Source organism: Grampus griseus, assembly GCF_964374135.1.
Source record: "Grampus griseus genome assembly, chromosome: 16".
In the NCBI taxonomy this organism is placed as follows: Eukaryota; Metazoa; Chordata; class Mammalia; order Artiodactyla; family Delphinidae; genus Grampus; species Grampus griseus.
Genome location: NC_139010.1, coordinates 60,998,817 through 61,025,927, shown reverse-complemented (window position 1 = coordinate 61,025,927; position 27,111 = coordinate 60,998,817). Strand labels below are relative to the sequence as shown.

General features: G+C 42.2%; 1 protein-coding gene across 2 annotated transcripts in view; it reads right to left on the bottom strand.

Moving 5' to 3' along the window:
• Positions 1-627: 627 nt before the first annotated feature.
• Positions 628-27,111, bottom strand: part of CNNM2 (cyclin and CBS domain divalent metal cation transport mediator 2) — a gene marked incomplete at its 5' end in the record, with an annotated part of 139,199 nt that continues 112,715 nt past the window's right edge. The window contains 7 exons of one of the 2 annotated variants that reach the window (XM_082673830.1): positions 628-1,795; positions 2,395-2,579; positions 6,383-6,448; positions 9,349-9,442; positions 19,249-19,418; positions 21,466-21,603; positions 24,306-24,449. In XM_082673830.1, coding sequence (XP_082529956.1) covers positions 1,586-1,795; positions 2,395-2,579; positions 6,383-6,448; positions 9,349-9,442; positions 19,249-19,418; positions 21,466-21,603; positions 24,306-24,449 — 1,007 coding nt within the window. In that variant the 3' untranslated portion in view covers positions 628-1,585. The remainder of the gene's footprint in view (positions 1,796-2,394; positions 2,580-6,382; positions 6,449-9,348; positions 9,443-19,248; positions 19,419-21,465; positions 21,604-24,305; positions 24,450-27,111) is intronic. The other variant, XM_082673831.1, reaches the window with a different exon arrangement.

Genomic DNA, 27,111 nt, shown 5'->3' with positions numbered 1-27,111 from the left:
CCGCCAGCCAGCGCGCAGCCTGGGGTGCACAGTCCTACCTGGAGGAAGGAGAAGAAACTGCCGCTTAGCCCCAGGGCTTCCCTTCGTGCAGTGAGACCCAGTGGAGAAGATGCTATCTTCTCACCTAGTGACTGGACGCAGCGAGGACTGACAGGTCTATACGAAAACTGTGGTCAGTAGGAAGTCATTTCAGTGTACGAATGTTGCCGACAAAATGCACATATCCCTTGGGTTAACACTTAAAACACAGATAAAAGAGTTAGGAATTCAGTCACTCAAGAAATACCTCCTGACATTAATTTCACTACACGTGATGAATTTGATAGTAAAATAAGACAGAGACACACATGAAATGGCCACAACACACATTTGGTTTCTGAATCCCTGTTTGGGGCCAAACTGACCCTGGCTGTATGGGCAGCCTCTCTGGCGTGGACCACGTCTGAGGTGGGAGACACAGAGGTCCTCAGGCGGGGACACAGCCACTGCTGGGCCCCGCGGGCCCAGGGACAGGGGAAGGGGGCAGGTGCCGGCAGTCCCCAGTGTTCCCTCCTTTAGACACATGGGCCTAGACGTGCCTTCTCGGCAGGGTGCACAGAGCACAGCTGGAAGGTCCGACTCCTTTTCTGACAATGACATACATCCCAGCGGGAAGGGCAGGAGCATGGACTCCACACCACGAGTTTACTCGAGGGCCCTGTGGAAGATTTCCATTTGGCATCTGTGTAGCAGCATCGTGGGTTAACAAGAGCAAGGACGGGGCGGTGGGTGACGGCGCTCTGTAAGCTGGGGCGGAAGAGGCCTGGCTGAGCTGGAGGCCCCAGGCTGTGGGAATGTTGGGGTGAAGCCACCTCGCCTCTTGCAAAGATAAACCATAGGTTTAAAATCCATTAACATTCATTTTGGTGATAAAAATTCCTTAGAGTGGGAGCAAAATCACATTCCAAGCAAACGTTAAACCTTTCTGAGGGAAAGGGACACCGTTAAACATTAACTTAACACTGAGCTCAGAGAGGCTGCAGGTCCCTGTGCAGGCTCTACCCTTCAGGGCCAACAGCCTGGGCAGGTCTGTGTCATTCATCCTTGAAGTTCGACAGCGACACCCACTGGGGCACAGAGGAAGGGTGCCCCTCCCTGGGGCGGGGGCCAAGGAAGGCCACTGGAGGGACAAGTCCATCCTTCTAAGGTTACATCATGGGGTCACAGCAGAGTTCAGACAGAACAATTTAAAACTCTGCAAAAGACACTTTTTAAAAACATGATCTCTCGGAAAAAAATAAATCGCAACAATTTTCAACTTCATGCAAATCGAGGGAGGAGGAGAGTGGATAATGATAAAAGGTACAGCTGAAAAAATAAACATGATTCTATTTGGGCGGAAGAAATTCATCTCCATAATCTCGAATGCCACGCCCTGGCTGTCGATTTCACGTCTCCAGTTTCCATTCCTGCCCTCCCCGGCCTCCTCTGCTGCTTCCAGGAAGGGGACAAAGTCTTTGGTCTCAGGATGGTGCAGGATGCAGCATGGCACACAAGCGCACACTAATGGGATTCACGGTCAGATGCGGAGGCCGAGGCCGGTGCTCTAGATGGCGCCTTCGCTGTGCAGGCTGTGGTTGGCCTTGCTGTGCGTCACACAGTTCTGTTCATTGAGCAGGTTGGCCGTCTCATCTGGCAACCCGTCGTGCAGCTCCGTAAGAGTCAATTCAATTTTAGTGTTTTCACTGTCTGAAGACTGAGGAGTTTTGTCCATCCGGGATGCCATCAAGGCATTTTGGTATTGCTGTCTTGAGATCTGAGGCCAGGAGATGGTACAGAAAACAAACCGAGATAATGTTTATTTTTAGGCTCTCTTGTCTCCATATGGTATTTATTGCACCTTACATCCCCCGAAGGGCCCCTAGCAGTTGCTCTAGAAGAAAACCATCCTTGAGTATAAACTGAGCCACTTTTTAAAGTTCAAGTTGATTCTAGTGAACAATTCACTTTTTGCTGATATATAATAAGCCATTTCCAAGTTCTGTCTCGACATTTCACAGAGACTAGAAAATGGCTTCCATCAGCTAAAGCTGGCTCATCCCCCCCAAAGCTATCTTTATTTCAGCCTAAGAAAAGAGCTCCGTCTCTTGTGAAGACCGGCTGGAAACGTTTACTCATTTTCTTACCCCCTCCAGCTCTCGTTCCCTGAAAAAGCCACATGTGACTTGGCAGCTCACTGGACAGAGCCAAGGAGACCGATGTTCTTCCCCAGCCAGAGTCAGGGCACAGGAGCTGGAGGCAGGGCACCCGCAAAATGACCGAGGCAGGCTCGGCGCAGAGGCCGCGGAGCCAAACGCTCTCGGTGGAAGCTGACCGCCGCCTGCCGGGCCCTGCCAAGCCGTTGTCTCCTCTTACCTTAACAAACTGGAGATCGGAGAGGGCTCGCACCGAGTAGTCCGGGATGTAGACTTGGAGGAACGAAGAGCTGAGCTGATTGTTGCTGCTCCCCAACGTCGGCGTTATCGCATCGATCCGGTCACTGCGACTGAGAGAGTCCGAGTGATTCAAGCCGCATGGGCGAGGAGGTGACTTGTTTTCACCTGGAAAAGGAGAAGAAACCCAACTGCCTTTTAAGTGAGGTAAATGCAACTCAAAGCTCTTTATTTTCCCAATAATAATGAATAGACAAGCTCAATCAACTTATGCCAGACGCCTCGGCCATGCAGCTCAGCTGCAGGGTCTCCTACAGCACGCTCACGGCTTCTCCTGCAACACGTTCCCGGCCCCCGTCCACGCCAACAGACCCAATCCTCCGAGTTTCCAAGAGCAAAGACCCCGTGGCTGCACACTGTGTCAGGAGCACAGGCCGGGGAGGTGAGGTCCGAGACACAGAAGCTACTTGATACGAAACATGGGCTGTAGGAAGGCAGCGCTGCATTATTTTGCCAGAAGCAAAAACAAAGGACTCTTGAACGTTCATAAATGAGTTCATGTTTTTAAAGGGATCAAAACGCTTCTGTCTGCTTATACCATACCTGGCAGCCAAACCTGTTAACTTTGCCTCTGACCCCAGTAAAATCCCTGTCAGGCAGCCCGAGGACATCTCAGGATTGTTAAGAACCCTGGAAGACACCAAACCCTGAGACGGTTTGATTAGTCACCTTAGGTGCTGGGGGAGTCTTCAATGAGATCGACAGTACTCTTTCATTAAAACAAAGTGAAAGGAAATCCAGGTGAGCCTAAGTGTTGCTGCTTTTAGAGGCATGTTCACCATAGCTTCTAATAAATTTCATTAAAAATAAAACCCACACCCTCACCAGGGCTTCTTCCATTTTTGCTTCTCTAGTCAAACCTATTGCACAAATATCAACTGGGTGCCCACGCTGAATTGCACAACGTCACGGGATTGAAGGGGACCAATTCTCCCACCTGATGGTTGGCTCCTCTTTGCAATGTATCCCTGACTGGCTCTCAGCTGGTCCCACCCTTCAACTATCGGAAAGTCTGTCATCACACCCATCAAAATCTGCTTCCCCAACTTCACTCTCCTCCACTCTGTGGAGCTCTACTGAGTGCTTTCCATTCCTCTGCTACTTGGAATAGCCCTTAAAAGTCTGAAGATAGCTAAGTCTCTTCCTCTCCGGGCTAAATGATTCAACTGTTCACCTCACATGTTTTATCCCCCCCCTTACCCCATCCTGACCATCATTGTCTGAGAGTCCATTCAGCAAACGTCCCTCTTTTCTTTTTTTTTTTAGGCCACGCCGTGCGGCATGCGGGATTCTTAGTTCCCCAACCAGGGATCAAACCCGTGCCTCTTGCATTGGGAGTGCAGTGTCTTAACCACTGGACCTCCAAGGAAGTCCCAGCAAAGTCCCTCTTAAAATATGACATGCAGAACAAAACATGGCAAGTACTCAAGGAACCTCATGTGGCGAGTCCCCTTTCTCCTAAAATTTTCATGTAACCACTTTCCCTACAATTTTCATGTCATGAACCAATTTTCCATTGTTAGTCAAAATTATACTCAATAGCAGTTCCTCTTGCTGCTTCCACTTATCTACGAGAACAAGGCAAATTAATTTATCAGATGTTTTCTATTTAGATGACCCAACTTTGATCAGATGACCCAACTTTGCTAAGCCTCAGAGTCCCTGTCTGTAAAAGGCGAACAGTAATAGCACCCACCTCGTAAGGTCTTATGGAGATTCGAAATGAGATAAGGTATATAAAGTGCCTAGCACGGCGTCTGACACCCAGTAAGTGCCTGATAAAGGAGGCTTGTTAACATTATTATATTCTTTCCCATAAGTGTCATCCCAGACCTCTCCACCACGCGCCTACCCTCAGGATCAAGCTACTCTGTACTTGTGATAACTTCCCACAGGCGGATGGATGGAACAGTCTGTGAAACAAGGGATCCCACTGTATCCCTGGGCTTTAGCCGCAAATCTACAGATACTTCTGAAATGGTGTTCCCTTCGGTGGGTTACAATTTAAGGTTATAAAAACAAAACGTTTAAAGGGCAATTTTCTTACTGATCAGACCCTGTGCATGGCCAGATCGCCGTCTGAGGCCTTAGGCAGTGCTTCTCAATCTCCTGTTATTTTCTCCTGAGGAGGATTACAGGGCAATTTCTCTGGTCTCCCAAAGTATCTAGACTCCCAGTCAGCTTCCTCTCAACCCACTGCCCTCTGTTTTCTGAGAGATAAACCCTCTCCTTTGCCAGGAACCCGCTGCCTGGCATCACAGCCACAGTCTGGAGCAGCAGACCGTTTTCCAGGACCTCTTCTGCAACTCGACAGGAAGCAGCACAGTCACCTTTCATCGGCGTGTGGGGAGATGTGCGGGTCTTCATACCAAGGAGGACAAAGACTTTAAGTGGCCACCTCCCAGTGCAGGTCATGTTTTGTTGCCAAATTTATGTGCCAAGGTTTTATGACAATAATTATGAAAAAGACTTACAATTTTAATTCCTCTTATGCCTTCTCAGAATTGTTTTCTTTGTTTTTTGGTCTTGGCTTATTTCATTCATCCTACCTAGGGATGCTTTCATTTGCTAGTAAGCTAGAAAGACACAATAAAGAAACATTCCCAGCCTCCTCCCTGAGAGCCACCAGGCACCAAGTGGAACTGGCTGGAAATGAATGGTGTAGCTCAACCCCCATTCATCAGGTATCATATTACTGTAGTGCCAGCACCTCGAAGGCCTGGACCCGCAAAGTGGATTTTCTCATTACTAGATCAGATGGAATGGGCAGAACTAAGAAATCTCTAAGTTCTACGGAAAAAGTAAGACACAAATGACATTTCCCTGAGCTTCGGCCAAAAGTCGCTTTACTTCAGCATCTGTGACATTTTAAATTGGTAGCAGATGCCAGCAAATAAAATAGGGAGGAAACAATACAAACATACACATAAATACATATTTATGTATACATCTATGTGTATACATGTATATTCTGTCAGCGGATTTGATTCAAATAGCCCCACGAGTAATATCTTATGCCCAAACACCCGCAATTTTTTTAAAGAGCAAAGACCTGAGGGAATATTAGCTTCTTTCTAAGACAAGTATTGCCTCCTTTGCCGAACATCCGCATTTTAAGAGTTTTGCAGAAGCAGGATTATGAAATGCAAATCTCATCAGTCAGATTTTAAAATATAAGCTGTACGGAACAAAATAAATACAGAAAAGTTGTACTACCAAATAGGAAAGCCCAGCAATTTTAATTAAAGAGAGATTAAACCTCTGCCTTTCTTTTTTAGCAGCTGGACATATTAGCCAGGCATGAGCATACTCTCCTGCAGGGCAATAATCAGCAGCTCGTTAGGAATGTGCACAGTACTAATTTCAAAACAAAGACAGCGAGACAGGAGAAGTGGGGCCACCTGCCCGAGGAAGGGTGGAAATACAAGTACCTCATTCACATGGATGCCACAAAAAGGACCAAAGAAACAGAGATTTGGGGGCCTCACCAAGAAAAGTTCATAGTCCTTCAGCCTTTTGGCTGAATGTGTTCTGCAGAAGAATCCTCGGGTTTGGGGCCTCTGCAAATTCCATGCACCGTGACTTTGCTGAGGTCACCAAAAGACCAAAGGGCAGCCTCGAAAATCCAAGGTCAGCAGTGTGGATGGGTCACGCAGGGAACCCATGTCAGACCCACTCTCCCCTTCCCAGTTTCAAGATACCCTTCCCATCTCCCAAACCCTTTGCGCATCTGTTGTGGGCTTATGCTGTCCTGGATAGCTCACTATTAGTCACAGAACCATGGAGTTTTAGAGCTCAAAGAAGAACTGAAAATGGCCTTGACCAAATAAAGGGAGAAGACCCGGCCAGCTGGGCTTTGGTAGGGTCAACGGAGGCAATCAGAATTATGAAAAGGAAACATGCAGAATTACCTGGAGAACCTGCTGCTAACAACTCTGTTCTGCTGACAACAAAGGTACGAGACAGGGACAAAGGAACTGAAAAATGGAGAAAAACAGGGTGAGACCATATCAAAAGGCAAGAAAGGAGCTCTCTGTAATCAGGGGACAGGACTGGATACCTGTTCTACCCATAGGAGCGTTCAGTTCCGGAAATGCAGAAGCCTATATGATATTATATAAATCAACTGAACACACACTGCTTTCCAGGAAGAGGAACACAGGGAGGCTGAAATTGGGAGAAATCCTACTCACATGCTTCTTTACTAACCTAGAAATCTCTTAAGCCAGTAATACCCCATTGCAGTTTATAGCTCAAAACGTGCTCTCAAGGACTTCAATCACAGCTAGCCACGCAAAAGGGGAGCTTGATTCATCAGCTGCCCTGAGAGCATGACCCAAGCTGCCTGTGCCAGCACCTCGATACCTGTTCACAGCACAGCCTACAGCGTCCCTATCTGTGGCAAAAAATTATTCAATTCATTTACATTCTTAATTGGTCGGATTGTAACTTTGACCAGATGCTTTGAAATTTCACAGTATTCCATAGCAATTCAAAGTCTTAGAGGAAGGTAAATAAAGAATATCATATACAGATTTCCTGGGAATGGCAGACCAGAGTCAATCAACATGCCCTACCAGGCAGGGGTCATATCTTCTGGGCAGGTTTTTTGTTTTGTTTTGTTTTTAACTTGAGGTATAATTGACAAATAACTGGGCCGGTCTTGATAACTGATTACTGTAGGGTCTTTCTAGGCAATCAACATTAATAAATAGAAACATTATCTTGGGATTACTGTACTTATCATTGCATCTCAATGAATATACAAAATCCCGAATCCTCAATGTAAAGTCAAGTAAAACGCTGGGCTTTGAAGTAAATAAGATGCCGTTAATGAAATTCTCTCCCTTCCGAGCATTTCCTACCACATTAGGTAGGAAACTGCAGCCCCACACACTTCCTATATGGAAGGCCTGCTCTTCAATTCCTTTCCTGAGTGTGATTTACCCTATATAAATCCATGGTTTAATATGAACTGGGCTAATATCTAGGGTTCAAGAACTAGTGATGCGTAAACATGTACAAGTCACTCCTCTAGCTGTCCTTTCAAAGCCGCCTTACATACCTGACTCTGCCAACCTGGGGCGAACTGGAGGGTGGTTGCCAAGCAACAGTCACAATCTCAGCACCTACTTGTGTTATACAAACATCTCCTCTTGTGCTTTAAAGGTGACAAAGTACTCATGTGAGTATCATCACATTCTATTCTTCTAACAGCCACAGGAGGTAACCTTATACCCTTTTCATAACGAGGAAGCCAAGGGCCTTTCTCAGTCAGATAACCCATAAGTGGAACTCAGGCTGTCTCCGAGGTCTTCTTGGCCTCGTTAAGAATCTCCCCGTCCTCTCAGTAGCAGTGAAAACAGAAGATCACCTTGAAGTTGACAGCAGACACCTACTAATTAAGTGGGGTTAGACAGGCTTTTGTTCACACTGGGTGCTAGACAATGGGGACACTGGCCCATGTGACTCAAAAACCTGCACCAGGATAGTGAGCAGATGCATCGGGGACAGGGGAAGTTTAGAAATGTCAGAGAATTCTTGACATTTCCCTGGCTTTCTAACTGTAACATCTCTGGGCACCTGAGACATTGTGTGGAGCAGTAGATGAGGACCAACGTCACAACACAGACTTGTCTGCAGGTGCCCCCTCCCCTTTTTGAGACTGGTTTTCAGAAGTGACAGCATTCTTTTAGGATCGGCTATTTTAAAGTTTGAGGTTTATAAAAGGTTATTTCCTAGCACAGCATGTCATTTGGTATTTTGGCCACAAGGTGGTACTGCAGCCCCTGTTTACCTGCCTGCCCTGTTCCAGCGGGGATAAGGTAGCAAAGCAAGTGGTGCAAAGAGGAACCATTCAAGTCCCATCCCAGAGGTGAGCCAAGTATCCGCGCCCATGTTCCTACTAGAACAGACACCGCTTTCTGGCATCTTGTGCTCAGAGCACTAGGTCGATACCCCGTGGCACACCCACCCTTAGTTGGCTGACTTAACTGGCCAGCTCGCTAGTTGAGAAGAGCCAGCTATAGGCAGTGGATATACATTAAAACCTCAACTACCCTCAGAAAAATGCAAATTAAAAAAAGTCCAAAAAAAAAATAAAAGTCCAGAATAGTTAACATCTAAAAGAGTCAACAGTTATCAAGTGATGGACGTGGAGCCACTGGAACCCCGGTCAGCACGGGCAGGAGTGTGACGGCCTCAGCCACCCTGGGAAACTGTGGGGCTGCAGCTATTAACGCCGACCCCGCCATTCTACTCCTACACATACACCCAACAGAAATGTCTTCACCAAAGGACGCGGACAGTGTGACAGACACACAATTCGGAGTAGTCCCCAAACAGGAAACTACCCCAGTGTCCATCTGCAGTGAAAAGAATAAATGCATTGCTGTATATTCATACCATGGAACACTGTACAGCAATGAGAAGAAACAGAGTATAAGCTCACACAGCAGTACAGATGAGTGTGACCAGGACAACACTGGGTAAAAGCCGCCAGACTCAATGCAGTATGTCCTGTATAATTCCATTTACCTGAAGTTCAAAAAGAGGCAAAACTAGTCAATGCTTACAAGTCAAGACAGTGGTTACTTTGGGGAGACAGTGACTAAAGGGGAGGGTGGGGGGAGGGTTCTCTGGGGTTGGTGATGTGCTGTCTCTTGATCTGGGAGCTGGTTTACACAAGAGAGTTCAGTTTGTGAAAATTCATGGAGGTATATATGTATGATGTGAGCAGTATTTCTTGTATACATGATACACTTCAATAAAAAGTTCAAAAGTAAATAAGGTTAGCCAGCAGGTACAGAAAGATGACAATACAAGGGCATTACTTCCTAAAACCTAGCCCTGCCCTGAGGGTGAGAAGGAAACTCACCTGGGGAGGCTGTAAGGGCCATTACACCATAGTATGAAAAAGCACTGGCTTCAAACTTCATACCTTCTTTCCCAGCTTCTACTTCCACTTTCCCCTGTGAAAAGAAAAAAGGGAGCACGTTCAGTCCAATTACATGAATTTCTTTGCAAACTCTATGCAAGATTTAGTCCTTCCTCAGATTTTTGTCTAAACTCCTTTCCCAACAATCTCAAGGAAGTAAAAAAAAAGCCTCAGATAATCTTTCCCACTTAGATGGAGGAGAGGGTTAATTCATCTTAAATATGAAAAATTGGATTTAGCTGGAGATGCAGAGGTGAAAGCAGTGTGATGTTTAATTTCCACGAGTCCACTCAATATTTCCCAGCATCCCAGTCCGTGGGTTGAGAGTCCTCCCAGTAAGTGAAAGATGGGGCTTTTTTTCCACCCATGGGACAAACGCTGAGAAGGTGCTCAGTGACTGTCACCCAAGCAGTTCCACGGGAGCCTGAGTCAGAGCAGAGTCAGGGTCAAGGGCCAACATGGTTTGTCACCATGAAACAGGGAGGACTAAACCGGCTCCCAGCGGCGGAACTCCCTCTTATCTCCCTAGCATGGTCCTGACCAACTGAGCAGACACGTCGCAGGCCAATCCCTGGTCATCCAGACACTCCAGAGGCACTGGGACACCATGGTACTTCTCGGCAAAACACCTTAAGTAATCTCGTTCCATCAGGACAAAACCTCTTCTAAGGTTCTCCCTTTTCTTTCCTTCCTCTAACTTGACTACAACGTCTTCCCTCTCATCATTTCCTCTGGGACACACTGTGCCTTATTCATCCCTCTAGCCTTACGGTTCACCATAATCCTTTTCCGGGCTATTGGAAAACCCTCATAAGCAAGTTGCATTCCAGATTTCCAAGTCAAGGATCAGAACAGCACTTGCTCACCTTGCCTATAATTATTGCCTCTCTAGTAGGAGGATACGTTTATGGTACATCCTTTACTATGGGTAAACAAAAATTAAGCTACCATTTATTGAAGAGAAACTGTGCTGACAATTCAGTGCTTATGAATCCATTTTAATGCTCACAACTCTAGGAAGCAGACACAATTACCACCCTCTTATAAATCAGGAGAGCAGGGCTCAGAAAGATGAAGTAACCGAAGAACAAACTCTTCACCAGGTGGCTACACTGTGCCACCTACGAACGCAAACGCCATCACTGTGATCACTCCCTATTATTCTAAACCAAATTCCCAGTTATGGAAGCCCTTTCTCAAAACCCTTCTTCAGAAAACGATCTGTTGTCTCTCTTTTGGGTTTTCCTTCATTCAATGGAAAATATCAGTTTTATCAATCTCCAAGCAATTCTCTTGCTATAATATAAAATCAACCTGCAAACCAACAGGCACTAAAAACCCTGACCATGTAGGGTCCTCAGGAGAGGCTGTGCAGCCTTGTGAGAAGACAGCCCTTGCTCCTCCAAGAGCATACAATGCAGAAGAGGGGAGAGCACACAGTCCAGAAAAGGGGAGAGCACATGAAACTCAACGATGCAAGGCAATAAACAAAAATTCTTCCTGTTCTTGTATAAAGATAAATTTTATACAGGAAGGAAAACCTGAGGAGTAAGATTTGAGTCAAGGGAAGGGAACAGTGTTGAGGAAGGTCAGAGGTGGGTGACAGCAGACTTCCAGGCTCAGTGGGTTTGCCAGGAAAGAAGGGGAGATGGGTTTGGAAAAGCAGTTTGGTGAGCAGGTCAGACTGCGGAGCTCCTTGAAGGATGGGCTAATGAGGTCAGGTTCTTGAGCAGAGGAATACGGTTTCAGGAAGATCAAGTCTAGACGTACACGAGAGCAGTAACCACAGGACTGGAGAAAGATCACTATGAGAGGAGCTACGGATAAGGAATCAACATAATTTGGTGAAACCGTAAGGGAGAAAGAAGCGCAAGGAGGGGAGGGGCGTCAATAATCACAAGAGAAGTTTGCTCCGAGCGACTTGAAGAACGGGGACCCCATGAGTGGAGATGGAAATGTTGGGAAGGGGATGCATCAGTGATGGGGGCCAGGAAGAGGGGACGAATTCCCTCTAAGAAAACAAGACCTTTTGAAGAGTCCATCAAAAAGGCTGAAATGGAAGGACGAAGGTCAGGGAAAAGGTCAGAACTGGAGATGGGGGTCTGAGAGAGGAGAAGAGAAAATGAGGAATTACAGCCCTTGACTGGGAGTAGGAGGAGAAAAAGAAACAAATATGGGACCAAAGGGAAAACGGATATGAGTAGAACCGGACAACTGTTGTCACCACAGAAGCTGGGAGAGGGAAGTAACTCAGAGTAAAAGGATGGTCAGAGGGCCACTGAGGAGGGAGCCATTGTGGCCTCAGGGAGTCTTTTCCTGAAGAAATCAGACTGTGGAAGGGAAGGGAGGGCAAGAGGGACAAAGCACAGGCAGCAGGGCCGCAGGGGAGCTGGCAGCAGCCTTGGGGTCAAATGAGGCCTGTTTAGGATTAGGCAAATTGGGGCAGAAAGGGGGGAAAGTTAGAGGAGAGAGAAGGTGGGAACTCAGGGAGCAAAAGCCAAAAGCTGGTGGGAAAGAATGGGATGTAGGGTCCCTAAGAGAGGGGGGCAGGGACACAATATTCAGAGACGATGAGCAGCAGAAATGGAGGTGCCCGCTGTGTATACCTTCAGTTACTTATCCATTTCTTCATGGACTAATCCCTGATTTTGTATCAGAGAGCTAGGATGTGCGTATACGCTAACTGAAAATGTCTGCCTCAGTGACTGTAAGCTCGGAGGTGTCTGTAGGACCGTCACGTAACCTGCATTTCTACGCAGAGAATCAGGAGGAAGGATCAAATGCCGCAGAGCCTCGTATCGCTTCTATGGCTCTCCTGTTGATCTGGATCCTTTAATTTTTTTTTTTTTTTTTTTTTTTTAAACAAGCTACAGGGCCTTCTGTGTTCCGTGTCCCTGCAAATGGGTGGCAGCTCTGGAACCTCTGTGCACCCTGGCCTCTCAAGAGACTCCCCCAGCAGCTGTGAGTCTGCAAATTAAATTAGGACAGCTGCTCGAAGATCTGCAGCCCCTCAGCTGATCTCTCCCTGCCCCCCAAGACAGGCCAGCAGGTGGTGGAGAGGATCCGCTATCTTTCTTCTGGAGTCTAGATCCATCAGATTACAGGCAGGCGTACTAGGTCAGTGGTTCCCAGCTGCTTGGATTCCAAGAACTAGGAATATCCATCTTCCTTTCAGAAACAGAGAGAGGGTTGCCACATTTTTATTTCATAAAATAAAGATATTTTTAAAACACAGCTATCTACTGCGACCATCATTCCACAAAAGCCCAGACATTTTAACCCCCAAAATATAGAAAATATATAATTTCAGAATAACAGGTCTTTAAGCCGAATACACACAGCTTTATGAAGAACTCACTGCAACTGTTTTTATTTTTCTCATTTTGCCTCAAACTGGCGAAAACTTTGCCAAGTATCAGCATTTAGGAACCACTGCACTAGACTAATTTTGCTGCAGTTATAAAACTGCAGTAAAGGAGAGGAGACCTGTGGTTCTCTCAGTTCTAACATCCTGTGATTCTACAATTCCAAAAGTTTAAAAAACTGCCCAGCCCTATCTCCTTCTCTAGAGGACTGAAGCTTTCCTGGTAGGCAAGTTTCAGAAACATCCAGTGAACACATTATTTTTTACTCATCTATGTGTGTCAGCGTCTCAAAGAAGTGACCATTTTCGAGTAAACCTACCAGTACACAAAGCAGGGCTACCCCATAAGGAAACGGCTTGCCTAGCCCAAGTTCAATCAGGTGTCTTCTCAGAAAATAGATTTCTTCCATATAGGGAAGGAGCTCCGTATCAATTTTACTTTTGAAACATTCACGAATTTGCTTTAGTCTAGTATATCACAAAAAAAAAAAAAAAAAATCGAGACAGGACAGACTCCCAAAGGAAGCTAGGGCTTCATGTTGGTAAACTGACAAAACTGGAAGACAGCCTCACTGTCCCAGGCAAAGCTGGCTCCCCGAGTAAAGTTACTACTACAGAATCCTACCTTCCTTTGGAAAAAGGTATTAGACAACTCTTTTCAAAGTTTCTAAGCATCCACAAAGTAACCAGCAGTCACGTGCTGTACCTGGCCTCAAGGCAGAAGCCTAAGCGATCCTCGTTGGCACAAACTAGATCAAGGGCTCAGTGGAAGCCGTGGACTCAAGGCTGAAGACCCTCAGATCCCACACGCTGAGCATCTACTTGGTCTCCTGCTCACTCTGGAATTGAGTTCTTTTTTAATTTTGTTTTTGTTTTTTAAATCACCATCACAAAATAGGGTTTGACACCTAAAAGGAGGTAATGAAATGCCAGGGGCACAAGTGCTAGGTTGTGTTCACCAGCACTGCCCAGTTAGAGGGGGTGCACCACCCAGACATCCTCTAGCAACATTTTTCAATCTGCAGTCCACAGATGTAGTCCTAGGACTCAGCAAGTTTGCTTCATAAACACTTAAATTAAAAAAAAATTTTTTTTGACGGTCAAAAATTAATTTACATATATTTCAGGCTATCTGGTTGACCACCTTCTAACCAAGTGCTGCCACCAGATGTCAGTGGCAGCATTTGCCTTAGTGCTCAAATCTGTTAAGTTGTTCTTACTACGTGAATCATCCTGGCTAAGGCCTGCTACTCAACCAACTGGGAGCTTGTTAGAAATGAAGCATTTCGGACTCCACCCTAGACGTACTGAATCCCCAAGGGATTCCCAAGCACACTGAAGTGTGAGAAGCACTGAGCCAAAGAGAAAGGAACAGGGGAGGACTAAACGTACAAATAATCCGGTCACACCCAGTGGAGGCCAAATAACAATACAACATACTGTACAAACGTACAGAGTAGCTCAAACTGAGCACAGGGCTGGAGGGTGCCATCCTTGCCAGGCACACAGGGACCTAAGTGTGCTGAATGCAAGAGCCAGCGCCAGAGCTCCCTGCTACCATCCTGCGACCAGTGGTACTTTCCTATCAGCCAAACAGTGTCATTTACACATTTAAAATACTAATTACAAACTTGTTTTCTTTATTGTTCTATGTAAGAGTTCTCAGCTCAAAGGGTTCAAAAGGAGCTCATGCTAGTTTTATATTTATACGTATTTAACTTTTAAAAAATAGAGGCAACACTAGGTATCTAAATAATTTTTTTCTGTAACATGGCTGTGTTATCTGTACACAACTCAAGAGTGAGGAAACATTATTCACTGGGACACGGAGACCCTGCAACTCAAAACTCCTTGAGAAGGTTTGGTATTGAAGGCTTCAATTCTCTCCCAATAACAAGTGAAATGATATTAAATATTGTCAAAGGCTGTTTAGTTCTAAGATGCTACCTGCCACCTCCACAAAAGAACAGATTTCACTCCGTAGGGAAAAACCCTTTCAAATCTATGTCAGAAGCCCTAAAGGAAAAGAGTGGATGGGGCAATTGAACAACAAAACATCTGGGGCATGAAATCAACAAAAATTAACCCCAGAAAAAAAAGCATCCCTCTTTCCATTGATTACATAATTGGTAAAGAAAAAAGCTATTCCTCTTGTTTTCTTATTATTCTTTATATTTACTAAAATCATAACCTAATTACATGTTGTGTAAGAACAATGATATCTTTTTTATCTGCTTAGACATTTTACTCCCCAAAGGACCAATAAATACTTCACTGTAAAATATCAACTATCTATATTAGAAAAATGGTTTATAATAGTTATAATTACAGGCACACTATCTTTTTTGACATATTTTTGTACATGCTTTCTACTTCTTTTATGACCACACTGAAATTTATTTCCACACTGAAATTTGATTAGCTTAGACATATGGACTGTTTCTACTACTTTAATTATAATTGATAGATTTATTTGCTATAAATCTATTTGCATAAAAAGCTTTATAAAAAATGATTTCTTGAAATGCATGTATATGAGGGGTTTTATATATTTATTCCCAAAAGGAAGCTGCCAGTTTAAGCATGTGATTGGTTTACAGCACTTTTTCCTTTTTGTTCACTGTTCATCGTGGATTTTTACAAAGATTTTTTGTTTTTGGTTTGTTTTAGAAATCGAGAATGGATGCTTAATTTTGTCCTGATATCTATTGATTTAAGCATAGGGATTTTTTCCTTTACTGCTTCCCTAATTAACACGGCATATTTTAGTTTTGTTGTCCTTCTATTAAACTAGCCCTGAATACCTAAAATAATCCTAATTCAGTCACAGTCACAGTGAATAGCTCTTTCGGTCCATTATTGGTCTCTAACTGCTACCTTTTTATTTAGGAATTCTCCATCAATGTGGACAAGTGAGACTGGTCCAGAACATTATCAGACTTTAGACTAGGCCATACTGTCGTAAAGAATGCGTTTAACTATCAAATCATCTGGTTCTATTTGTACAATACAGAAATCGAGTTCTTTAGAGTCTCAATTTTTTTTTTTTTTCCAAGCAATTCCTTTGATTCTAGCTGCTTTTTTGGGGGGAAGGGAGAACTTCTAGTTTTCTTTTTTCTCTTATCACATTAATTATGCAAATAGAATAATGATTTTTTTTAATCTTTTAGAAGAACCAATCTTTATTTATGGGATGTAAAACGTTTTCATTTTAAAAGTTATTTTCATGACACTATTATTTAATTTGTTCTTTTTAGTTTGTTGCTTTGCTCTTTTTCTATTATAGAAAATCAGAGATATTTTTTTCTTATGTAAATACCTAGAGGAATAAAATTTTAAACTTCGACATACTGTGGATACGGTATTTATATTATTTAATAGTCTTTTATTCTATACCTTATGTATAAACCTTTGTAAGAGAATTGATTAGTTTTAAAATAGCTTAGTACTTTTCGATTATGCATTTTTATGTCTAATTTTATTTCATTATGATCTATGCAGGTAGTTTTATGAAATTTCTATCTTTCTGAATTTATTAGAATTTACATGTGACAGCGCAAATGACCAATTTTTATGAAGAAGTAACATAAAACTTTTTTTTTAAAGTGTATTTCCCTGGCTTTATATTTAATTTTCTTCAACTTGGTTAATTTTATTTACACAATTTAAAACTCTAACATTTTTTTCCTTGCTCTTTTATGATGGTGGAAAAAATTTTCCACCAAGATTATGTTCCTACCCATTCCTACTTTTATATGTGTATTCTGTTAAGTTATTAAAGACATGTAGAGCCAATAACGTTTTCTTTCACTATTTATTGTGCTTTTATCACAATACATTCTAGTTTAAAAATCTACTTTCTCAGATAAAACTTGAAAGTGCCTTTTTATTCATACGCAGTATGTGTCCCATAACCTATAGGATATTCTTTTAAGTAAGCTTACTTAAATGGTTTGCTTCGAATAAATTAGACTTTATTTCATCTAGGGTTTAAACTCAAAGTGATTGTTTCTAGTTATAATTGTATTCCAAACATGAATTACTTAATAAAAGAGTTTTTCTAGTGTCTGAAGACGGCAGCTCGCTGGCACTGGGGCCAGGAAGGGAAGCAGCTACGGCCGCTTTCCTCTGGTTTAATGCTCTTGAAATGCAGTAGAACATGCTCAATAACCTGGCATGAAATTCCAATGATGGATTAGTGATATTTTAGGGTGGAATAGACTCTGTAAATGGTGATGGCTATGCTAGACTGACAGGGTATTATGATATTTCATTTTGTCATACTCTGGGTACCTCAGGTAACTGCCTGGCCTTCAAGGACATGATTTTCACCAAACTCTACAGTCTGAATACCTCCATAAATCCTTGAAATCTTTATGAAAGTCCCATGATGGGGCTTCCCTGGTGGCGCAGTGGTTAAGAATCCGCCTGCCAATGCAGGGGACACGAATTCGAGCCCTGGTCTGGGAAGACCCCACATGCTGCAGAGCAACTAAGCCCGTGTGCCACAACTACTGAGCCTGCGCTCTAGAGCCCGTGAGCCACAACTACTGAGCCCACGAGCCACAACTACTGAAGCCCACGTGCCTAGAGCCCATGCTCCGCAACAAGAGAAGCCACCGCAATGAGAAGCTCGCACACCACATGGAAGAGTAGCCCCCGCTCGCTGCAACTAGAGAAAGCCCGCACGCAGTAACTAAGATCCAACACAGCCAAAAATAAATAAATAAAATAAATATTAAAAAAAACTCCCATGACATCGTCAGTTCCAAGAACTTGTCACATTTGTAAAAATATTTAACATGACATAGGTATTCAAATATAGGTACATGGACATAAAAACCTTATCAAAAATATCTTTAAAGATTTACTTATAAAGTGACAAGAATTATGAAGTCCCTCTTCCATAAAATCTATTTTTAGATCCACCAGCCAGGAAATGGCTTTTTTACATACCAATAGAGCATTACTGAATCAGAATTCATAAACGCTAACTATATAAAAATTGACGATTGAAAGCCACAGAGTTTCTAATAGTACTGAAATTCACAATGTCAATCCTCAAAGTTCTAAATAAACTATCTTAAATGTCATTCAGTTTCTCTAGGTTTAAGGAATATTCACATCTAGATTTTAGGAGAAACATGAATGCCTTACTCCTTCGCTGTAGTAAATAAAATAAATTCCCAACCCCCTCAGAGTTTCAAGCTTGTCTATCCCCAGAGAAAAAGAAAAACAATTCAGGATTGAATGAGACTAAGGTTAGTAGAATAATCAGGGTACTGACTGAGAAAACCTGCAAACAGAAGTTTCCAAGAAACACTATATGAAAGCAGCATATACCTGGTTAATCCATAGACTTTTCTACAGTTCCTCACTTCTGCTTCCGGAATTCACTATACAGTCCAAACACAGGGCATGAACACAACACTTCCCAGAGTTTCTAACATCTAGACACATCTGATAAGAGTTATTTTCAGATAAAAAGAAACATCTTGATTCATTTAGATAATTGGGACTTGCTGGACTCAACGTAAATTGTAGCTGGGTCTACCAAGTGCTAATTATACTCTTATAAAGATCCCTCCAATTCTTACCTAGGAAGTAACCAAGAAACAGGAGAATGCTTAAGGGGCTAGTATTCTTATATTGAAATACACTCAGAATTCCTATAAAAGTAATTCTTCAATAAAGAGACCCAAGAAATCAATAAAACTAGCATGCTATTCATTGTACTATTCATCTTGGTCTCCAGGCCAAGAACTGTGCTCTACCACGTGAAACTGTGAGATAATAAGGGCCTCCTGTCAATCCAAGCACAAAAGCCCCTCTAGGGCCCTTAAGAGGGTTCAGAATGGATGGACCTTCTCACCTTATATAGTGGATTATGTTACAGTGAGAAGGAGGTAAGTTACCATTGCCATGAGACACTGTGATTATCCCATCAGTTCCTCATTAAAACAGAAGCTGGTAGTAATCAGAAATAAAAACAATAATAAATGGATTATTTTGATGGCATTAAGGGAAGAGATCATAAGGCATCTCTAGGAAGCTGTGCAAGACCAAGTCCTAATGAGGGGCGGAAGAAATAAAAGATGATAAAAAGAAGACTCAAGGAACTCACAACACTTAAATTTCAAATGCCCAGCCAAGATTTAGACATGCACAGGTAATTCCCCAAACTCTTCAAAAAAAATACAAACACCTGAATTCACCCTTCTTCAAATGAATGCCTCAATGCCTCAGCAATCACTAAGTGCCCGTCTGTATTGGAAATTAAATGAATAACATTGCTTTATATTGAAATTGTTTGCAGATACGAAAACAGGGAGATGAAATTCTCCCACTGTAAGGCCACCCCAGAAGTTATTAAGTACGTTATATCCTTGACACCCATTCACCTATACCAAGTCTCCTCCAAACTGGAAGGGTGGGTACCCAATAAGATCAAACAACTGTTGATTAATTCTTCTGACCTGCAAAATGAGAACGAAGTAGTCTACAGGTTTGTTTCGCTGGTAGAGGTAGTATTCTGGGGCTTTCTTGTTCTTCTCATCATACTTCAGCTCCTGGATGACATTGGGGTGCTTTAGCAGCCTTAGAAGGATCTTCTCTGACATCTGGGATGGGCTAAATGCTTCTACTTCTATAGATATAAACACAACTTGATATTACACTTCAAATGGATGGAAAAAAATGATACTAGTGATTAAGGTGTTTAGAGAAAAGAATACTTGGAATTGAAGCGATAACAGTATGGATTAACGAGACTTCCGTTTGGTGATCCTCTGGGGGCAGATTACCTGGGAGAAATTAGAAAATGCTGAATTCTCACGTTTGTTGCTTTAAAACTTTTCATTTTCAACCTGTCATTGGTTTCAGTTCTCATAAAAATACCCTCATTTTCTGACTGACACAAAGGAAAAGCAACCAGAAGCAGGCTCCATGACTGCCAGGGTCCTGCCCTGCAACAGGCCACAAAAGACTGACTGTCCAACAACAGCCAAAGGAAGAAGCAAAGGTCAGGAAGCATCTAGGTGTGGGTTAGTACCAGGTGCACAGACGCAGTGCTCCACATCTCATTCTCCCATTCAACTACCCTGAGAAAGTCTGGGAACAAAGGAAGGTAGAGATTCAGAATAAAAGCAAGGCACGTGCACACATCAACATGCACTCCAACTTGCTAATTAAAAAAAAAAAAAATTAATGTTGATCTGAGTTTACAAAGATATTGATTTTATTAAAATAACAAAACCCAAAATTACTGACTTAAGGGTGCCAGACTGAAAGTAGACTTTATGGTATCTCAGAGGCAGAGTGGGAGAACATTTAGTTTTAAATTGTGGTTCTTAAATGATGAACAATATTATCAGAAATAGAAAATAATAAGCAAGTTAAAGACATTGTTTATGTTTTAAAATTTTTTTAATTTTATATGTGCGATATAAATTCTGCATTAGCTTCTGTGACTTTTTTGTAATAACAAAATTAGACAGTACATTGTGGAAATTTTGGAAAACACAGAAAAAAATAAAGAAAATAAAATCACCTATAAACCAACCACTCGTAACCATTCTGAGCAATTGGTGAGAATTTCTTTCTAATACCTCACCTAGGCATGTGTGCCGTGTACGTGTACACACAAAAACACAAGGATAATCTTGTGTACACACGGTTTTATACTGTTTCTTCTCACCTTACATTAAATTATGAGTATTTTCCCATGTCATAAATATTATATGGTGAGAGCATGTCCAGGTATCTGAAAACATGATCTTAAAGAGTACATAACATTCCATCACATGGCTGCCGTTAGCATTCTTTTCAAAATATCTTAAGTGTACTGTATTCAGTTGAAAGGCACTGGCTGCCCATCTTGGACACAGACGTCTTCTACAGGCCACTGGGTACTCTGATTTTCTCACACTTCCCCTGGCCAACAGAGCTCACCCTTCGCCTAGAGAGCCATCTGGGGATGTGAGCAGGGTCAGTTGGTCTCTCAAGTCCGTTCGACCTTGACCTCTCTGGAGCAGTCAGTGCTGGCTGGGTTGGTGGTTTTAATAATGTGAACACTTGCCTCCTGGAATGGGCCCAAGTTAACAATCTGATTTGAAGAGGCCATCAAGAAATCCATGTCAGAGTTCTTAGAATTTCTGATTTCATTAAAACCATAAAGGGTAAAGATTTTATTTTGAAAATTTATTGTTCTTCTTTGCAAATCATAGCACCTGTGTCACCACCGATGTCCACCTGTTCTTCTGAGGCAAGCTGAAGAGAGAACTACTCAACTGTCCGACACACAACGAGGTAGTGTCTGGCTTGCACTGTCCACCTGCTCCGCCAGCTGGCTCTCCCCTGGACTTAGCTGAAGCGGATGACCTGGCCTACTGTTCACATGCAGTGTGGCACTAACATTCATCCTTACCTTTCAGACCAATTTTAAGTTACTGGTCCACCCCTGGTAAATGTCTCAGAGGGTTCATGCCGACACTGAACATAGGAGAGGAGAGAATTTAAAAAGAAAAAAACAAAACAAAACAAACAAAACAAAAAAACAAAAAACAAAACACAAAAGTGGCATTACTTATCACCCCATTTCCCAGTCTCCACCCCCAGCCCACCCCAGTCAGCGGTGGGTGAGAAACTCGCTCCAGGGTTGGCAGAGATTTCAAACTGTGATAAGCTGCACTTGCCTGTTGCTAGGAAACGGTGCATGGCCAGGAGAAGCTGTGGTGATATTTTAACCTTCATCTCGCTGTCTGTCTGCTTAAAGGCAGAAAAATCTTGCTTTCTTTCTCGATGGGCCACTTTCTTTTTCGTTCTGTTATCAGCTGAGGGAGAAATGGAAATACATTCCGTTAGATTGGGGCTCTTTTCGAATGAAAATGACATAATATATGGAAAAGGCTAGGCTCTCTCTCCAGATGGTGGGCACGCTACATACAAGCACCACATGGAAAGGGGAAGGGAGAGAGAATCCTCATTAAATCAGTGCAGCACAGTCATGACTGTGACACAATCCAGAGTAAGAAATCACAGGCAACCTGATGAGGAGCAACTATCGACACACTTCGTGAGGACCTTCAGAGCCCTTTTAAGTACATTATTGGGCAGCTGGGGACAAGAATCCTCCCCTCGTGGAGTCTATACAACCACATAGCAACAGAGCCTGTAGCCCGGAGTGCACACACGCTCCTGCTACGGAGGTTGCCACACCACAGTGAAGAACAATCATTACAGAAGACACAGGGAAGCACGTCCCTGCCTTTAAGAGGCTCCCAGCCTCTGCTGAAAGAGAACACACACACACACACACACAATCTCAAGAAACAAACAAGAACACTTTCATGGAACAGTATTTTAATAATAATAACTGTTAGCTGCATTTCTACCCCAGACCATGAGATCCTCAAGGTCAACCAAATACAAAGGAAGTGATTCAGAATAGAGGTCAGCACACTTCCTCTGTAAAGGGCTAGACTGCAAATACTTCAGGCTCGCGGGCCATGTATGCTCTGTTGCAACTACTCAACCCTGCTGTTTAGCAAAAAGCAGCCATATGTAAATGAATTAGTGGGGCTGTGTTACAGTAAAACTTTACTACGGATATGAAATTTTAACTTCTTATCATTTTTGCATGTCACAAAATAAAATTATTATTCTGATTTTTTTCAACTGAAAATGTGAAAAAAAAATTAGCTTCTGGGTCATATAAAAACAGGTGGCATGCTCTTGAGGGCTGTAGTTTGCCAATCCTTGATCTAGAAGGCGTCTCATGCAAAACCTTTCTTCAAGTATTTTTCTGGACAAAGTAATGATCAAGAAAAAACTAGGTTACAGACAAGATCCTAATTGCTTCCTTTTTTTCCCCCAAGAATCATGAGTCTTTACATTACCATTTCATGCCTAGGGCAAATCAGAGTGATTACTAACTAGGCTTGTCCTGGGGAGACGGTGAACACAACCTGTAATTTTCCTGTCTCAAATTATCTTTAGAATCAGGCAGCATAAATCAATGCAAGCATCCTAAATAATTTTCTAATGACAAAGGTAGTCATCATCCCTGATCTGAATCAAGAATATACCTGAACCACAAGTTCAGCATCTCATCTCAGGAAGCCATGTATGAAATCAGTCTCATCAAGGTTTAAAAGAAGTGAACTGAAGTGTAAACATAAAAGCTCATAAATGTCTAGATTATCTTTCTTACAATGAGGATTACCCCTGGGGAAACGCATAAATATGCAGAGACACACTTGGTATTAAACAGTCACTATGAGGAAGGATGAAAAGAATGTAAACGCAATACTAACAATATTCTCTATTATGAAATCTCTGATTATTCTCCAAGAGTCAAAAGGATAAAACACATAGGAACTGGTGTTTTTTGTAAAGAACACTATACAGATGTGAGGAAAAAAATAAGATACATTTTCAGAAGGAGGAGGTCAAGAGCTAAACATAAAATGTATTTTTTTAAGGGTGCATGGAAGACTTTTTAAATTTTAAAATGAGGGACATTCCCTTCTAACGGGACTGAAAACAAATCATTCCGCTTTGAGCAAGGCTGGCTTTGTCCTGGGTGCTCCAGGCCATTTGAACAGTCCATTTCCCCCTCCAAGTCACGCTTTAAAAGCCAAACAGGACAAAAAGAGCCCAGATCCTCTTTCTCTATACCACCTTTGAGAGCCCCAAACATCTCAGGCCTTGGGCCACCTCTGGCATTAAGAAACTCTTGAAAGAGTCTTACTTTGCTAAGAGTAAGGCTGAGGAAGAGGGTTTAAGCTCCACAGTCCAACAGTTGTGGACTTTAATGAGACAAGATTCATGTTCAACACTCAGCCCAGAATCAAGCCGACTCCTGGGCAAACAGGTGTGGATACTTCCCTTCCCCTGCCCCGATCCAAGACCACCTCTCAAAAGGCAGAGAAGCACAGAACAAGAAAAACACAATTTTTATTGTGTACCCTAACCCGTCCTGCTTTCTCTATATTTACCCTGCTGCTCCACCACTGCCCCAGCAAAACTATGCCTGCAAACCTCACCTCTACCCTGGCCCATGGGTCCTGGAATAGAGACATTTCAACAGTTGCTATCCATCAATTTAACAATCCCCCCTCACTTTTTAAGTATTTGAATTATGACCATAGGTACAGACAGAAATTTATCTGAAAACAATTTGCCTAATTGTGTAAAATGAAAATTTAGTAAAGAACAAGTCTCCCTCCAGATGTAAAATAAATGTGAAAACCAGGAATGGAGTTTTCTGTTCAGGGCAAGCAATGCCCAAATCAACAGTTAGAAGCAGTTGGCTTTTCAAAAAAAACATGGCCAGTTGACACTACAGGACCTGCCTCTTCTTCCTCTCCGATGAAGTGACTGGAATATACTGGTAGGTGGTACCCAGCCTACACACACAGTGCATAATTAGAAACAGGCAGACAACAGCTGGAGAGATGTCAGATGACTCACAAACAACACGACAAATAAAAGCAAAGGTTTTGGAAAATTACACTCAGGCGATGGTACTCACTGTATAAATCTGTTTCATCTAGAATCTCAGATTTGATGATTTCTTCAATCACATCCTCTAATGTGACAATTCCCAGAACTTCATAAAATGGATCCCCCTCTCCCTCATTGTTTACTCGCTGCACAATAGCCAGGTGAGATTTACCTTTAAAGAAAAGAAAACAAAGAGGTGATTTTCAGAATTTCCTGAATGAAGTCTTATAAATGATGATGGTAAAAATAGCAGCGAACACAGATACAAGATTATCAAAGTCTATCTTTCAGCATTTAAAAATGGTTTGGAAATACGACAAACAAATGGAAAAGCTTCATGGGCCATAAAAAGTAAGACCAGTTAATCCAGAAGAGCATCATCGTCTACACACATGGTACCACCATGTTACCACTTGCTTCCTGATGGATTTGGTCTTCGGTTATGTCAGCTCTTCCTTTGTGATCTTTTAGCAACTGCTACTTTACTTTAGGAGAGTTCTCAAAGTGTGGTCTGTGGACCCCTAGGGGTGCCCAAGACCCTTTTAGGAGAGTCAGAAAGGTCAAACTATTTTCATTTAGAACACTAAAATGTTCCTGGAATTTTCCACTGTGTTGATATTTGCACCAATGGTGTAAAGTGCCTGAGCACAAATCAAGGCAGCGGTAGTGGTGGTCACTATGCTAGTGGTCACTGCCTTCTCCACACACACACACACACACACACACACACACACACACACATACACACATACACACAGAGAAAGGGGAAAAAATTAGTTCCTCTTAAGAATATCCCTTAAATTAGGAGTTTGGGATTAAAATATATACACTACCATATATAAAATAGATAGCCAACAAGGACCTACTGTATAGCACAGGGAACTATACTCAATATCTTGTAATAACCTATAATGGAAGAGAATTTTAAAAAGTATATAAATATATATATGTGTGTATATACATATATACATATATATGTAACTGAATCACTTTGCTGTACACCTTAAACTAACACAACATTGTAAATCGACTATATTTTAATAAAAATTTAAAAATAAAATAATTCTTTTCAGACAACAACAACAAAAAGAATATCCTTGATGAAGCAGTAAAAGTTATAAGCTTCATTAAACCTTGATTCCCGGGACCTGTCTTTCAATACTGTATGTGACAAATTGCGAAGTACGGTAGAACACTTCTGTTGCATTCTCAAGTACGATAGCTGTTCTGAGGAAAAGGACTCAAATTGTTTTAAGGAGAATGACTCAACGCAAATTGTTTGAGTTGCAAGTTGGATCAGCCACTTTTTCCCACTGAACATCTTTTTTATTTGAAAGAATGGCTACCAAACAAACTATGATTATTTAGACTTGGATATTTGGCAGACATTTTCTTGAAAATGAACAAGATGAGCCTGTTACATTAAGGAAAACAACAGCAGTGTTTGCTGCCAAAGATAACATCTGAGCTTTCAAGGGAAAAATTAGAATTTTGGGAAACTTGTATCCACCGCCATGAGCTTGAGAGCTTCTCAGTAAAGACTTTTCTGATGAGACAGGTGGTGCTATTAACAAATGAGATTTTGAAAGCACTGAACAATAAAATGTGTCAACATTTCAAAGATCTGCATAACTCTGTGAACAAGTATTTTCCAAATGACCATGGCCATGGTGTCACCAAATCACGCATGGGTAAATGATTTATTCAGAATGCAATACATAACAGTGGATTTTAAAAAACTTTTTATTTTGCAGTAATTTTAGATTTACAGAAAAGTTGCAGACAGTAGTGTCCCTGTATACCCTTTACTCAATTTCTCCCCCACTGATAACATCTTACTTTACCATGATATAGTCATCAAAACTAGAAACTGACATTGATATGGTAATATTCAGTAAATTCCAGATTTTATTTGGATTTCACCAGTTTTTCCATTAATGTTCTCTTTCTGTTCAAGTATCCAATCCAGAGTACCGTATTGCATTTAGCTGTCATGTCTTCCCAGGTTCCTCTGTTCTGTGACAGATTCCCAGTCCCCCCTCGTTTTTCATGAGCTTGACCATCAAGTAGCACTGGTCAGGTACTCTGCAGAATGACCTCTTATCTGGATATGTCTTTCTCACGATTAGACTGGGATTATGAGTTTTCTAGTTACATCACATCAGGGCTCACATGGCAGCCACATGACATCACAGGCAATGTTCACCTTCACCACTTGGTTAAGGTAGAGTTTCCCAGGTTTCTTCTCCACTACAAAGTTACTAATTTTTCCCTTTCCCTCATTCTACTTTTTGGAAGCAAGTCACTAGGTCTAGCCCACCCCCAGGGAGGTGTGAGTGGTAGGAATTAAGCTCTACTTCCTGGAGTCAAAGGGTAGCTACACACATTATTCAGAATTCTTCTGTAAGGAAGATTCCACACCAAAAGATTTTAATGTAACAGTGCACCAAAAGTCCACTGGCATAGTTTCAGATTCTATATTGCAACTAACCTTTAAGAAACTATCACTTGGGGAGTTTGGGTATATTATCAAGGAAGAACATACACAATTATTCAAAAAGCCTATTAAAATACCCCTCCCTTTTCCAAATACATATTTGTGTGAGGTCAGATTTTCTTCACATACTTCAATTAAAACAGTATACAGCACAGACTGAATGCAGAAGAGAATCCAGCTGCCTTCCATTTAGCTAGATAATAAAGAGATACACATAAAGGTAAACAATGACACTATGTTTTGGAAAAAAGTTATTTTTAATAAAAATGTTGTTTATGTTAACATGTAATGGATTTATGATTGTCCCTTAAAAACGAATAAGTAAATGTTGAAAATT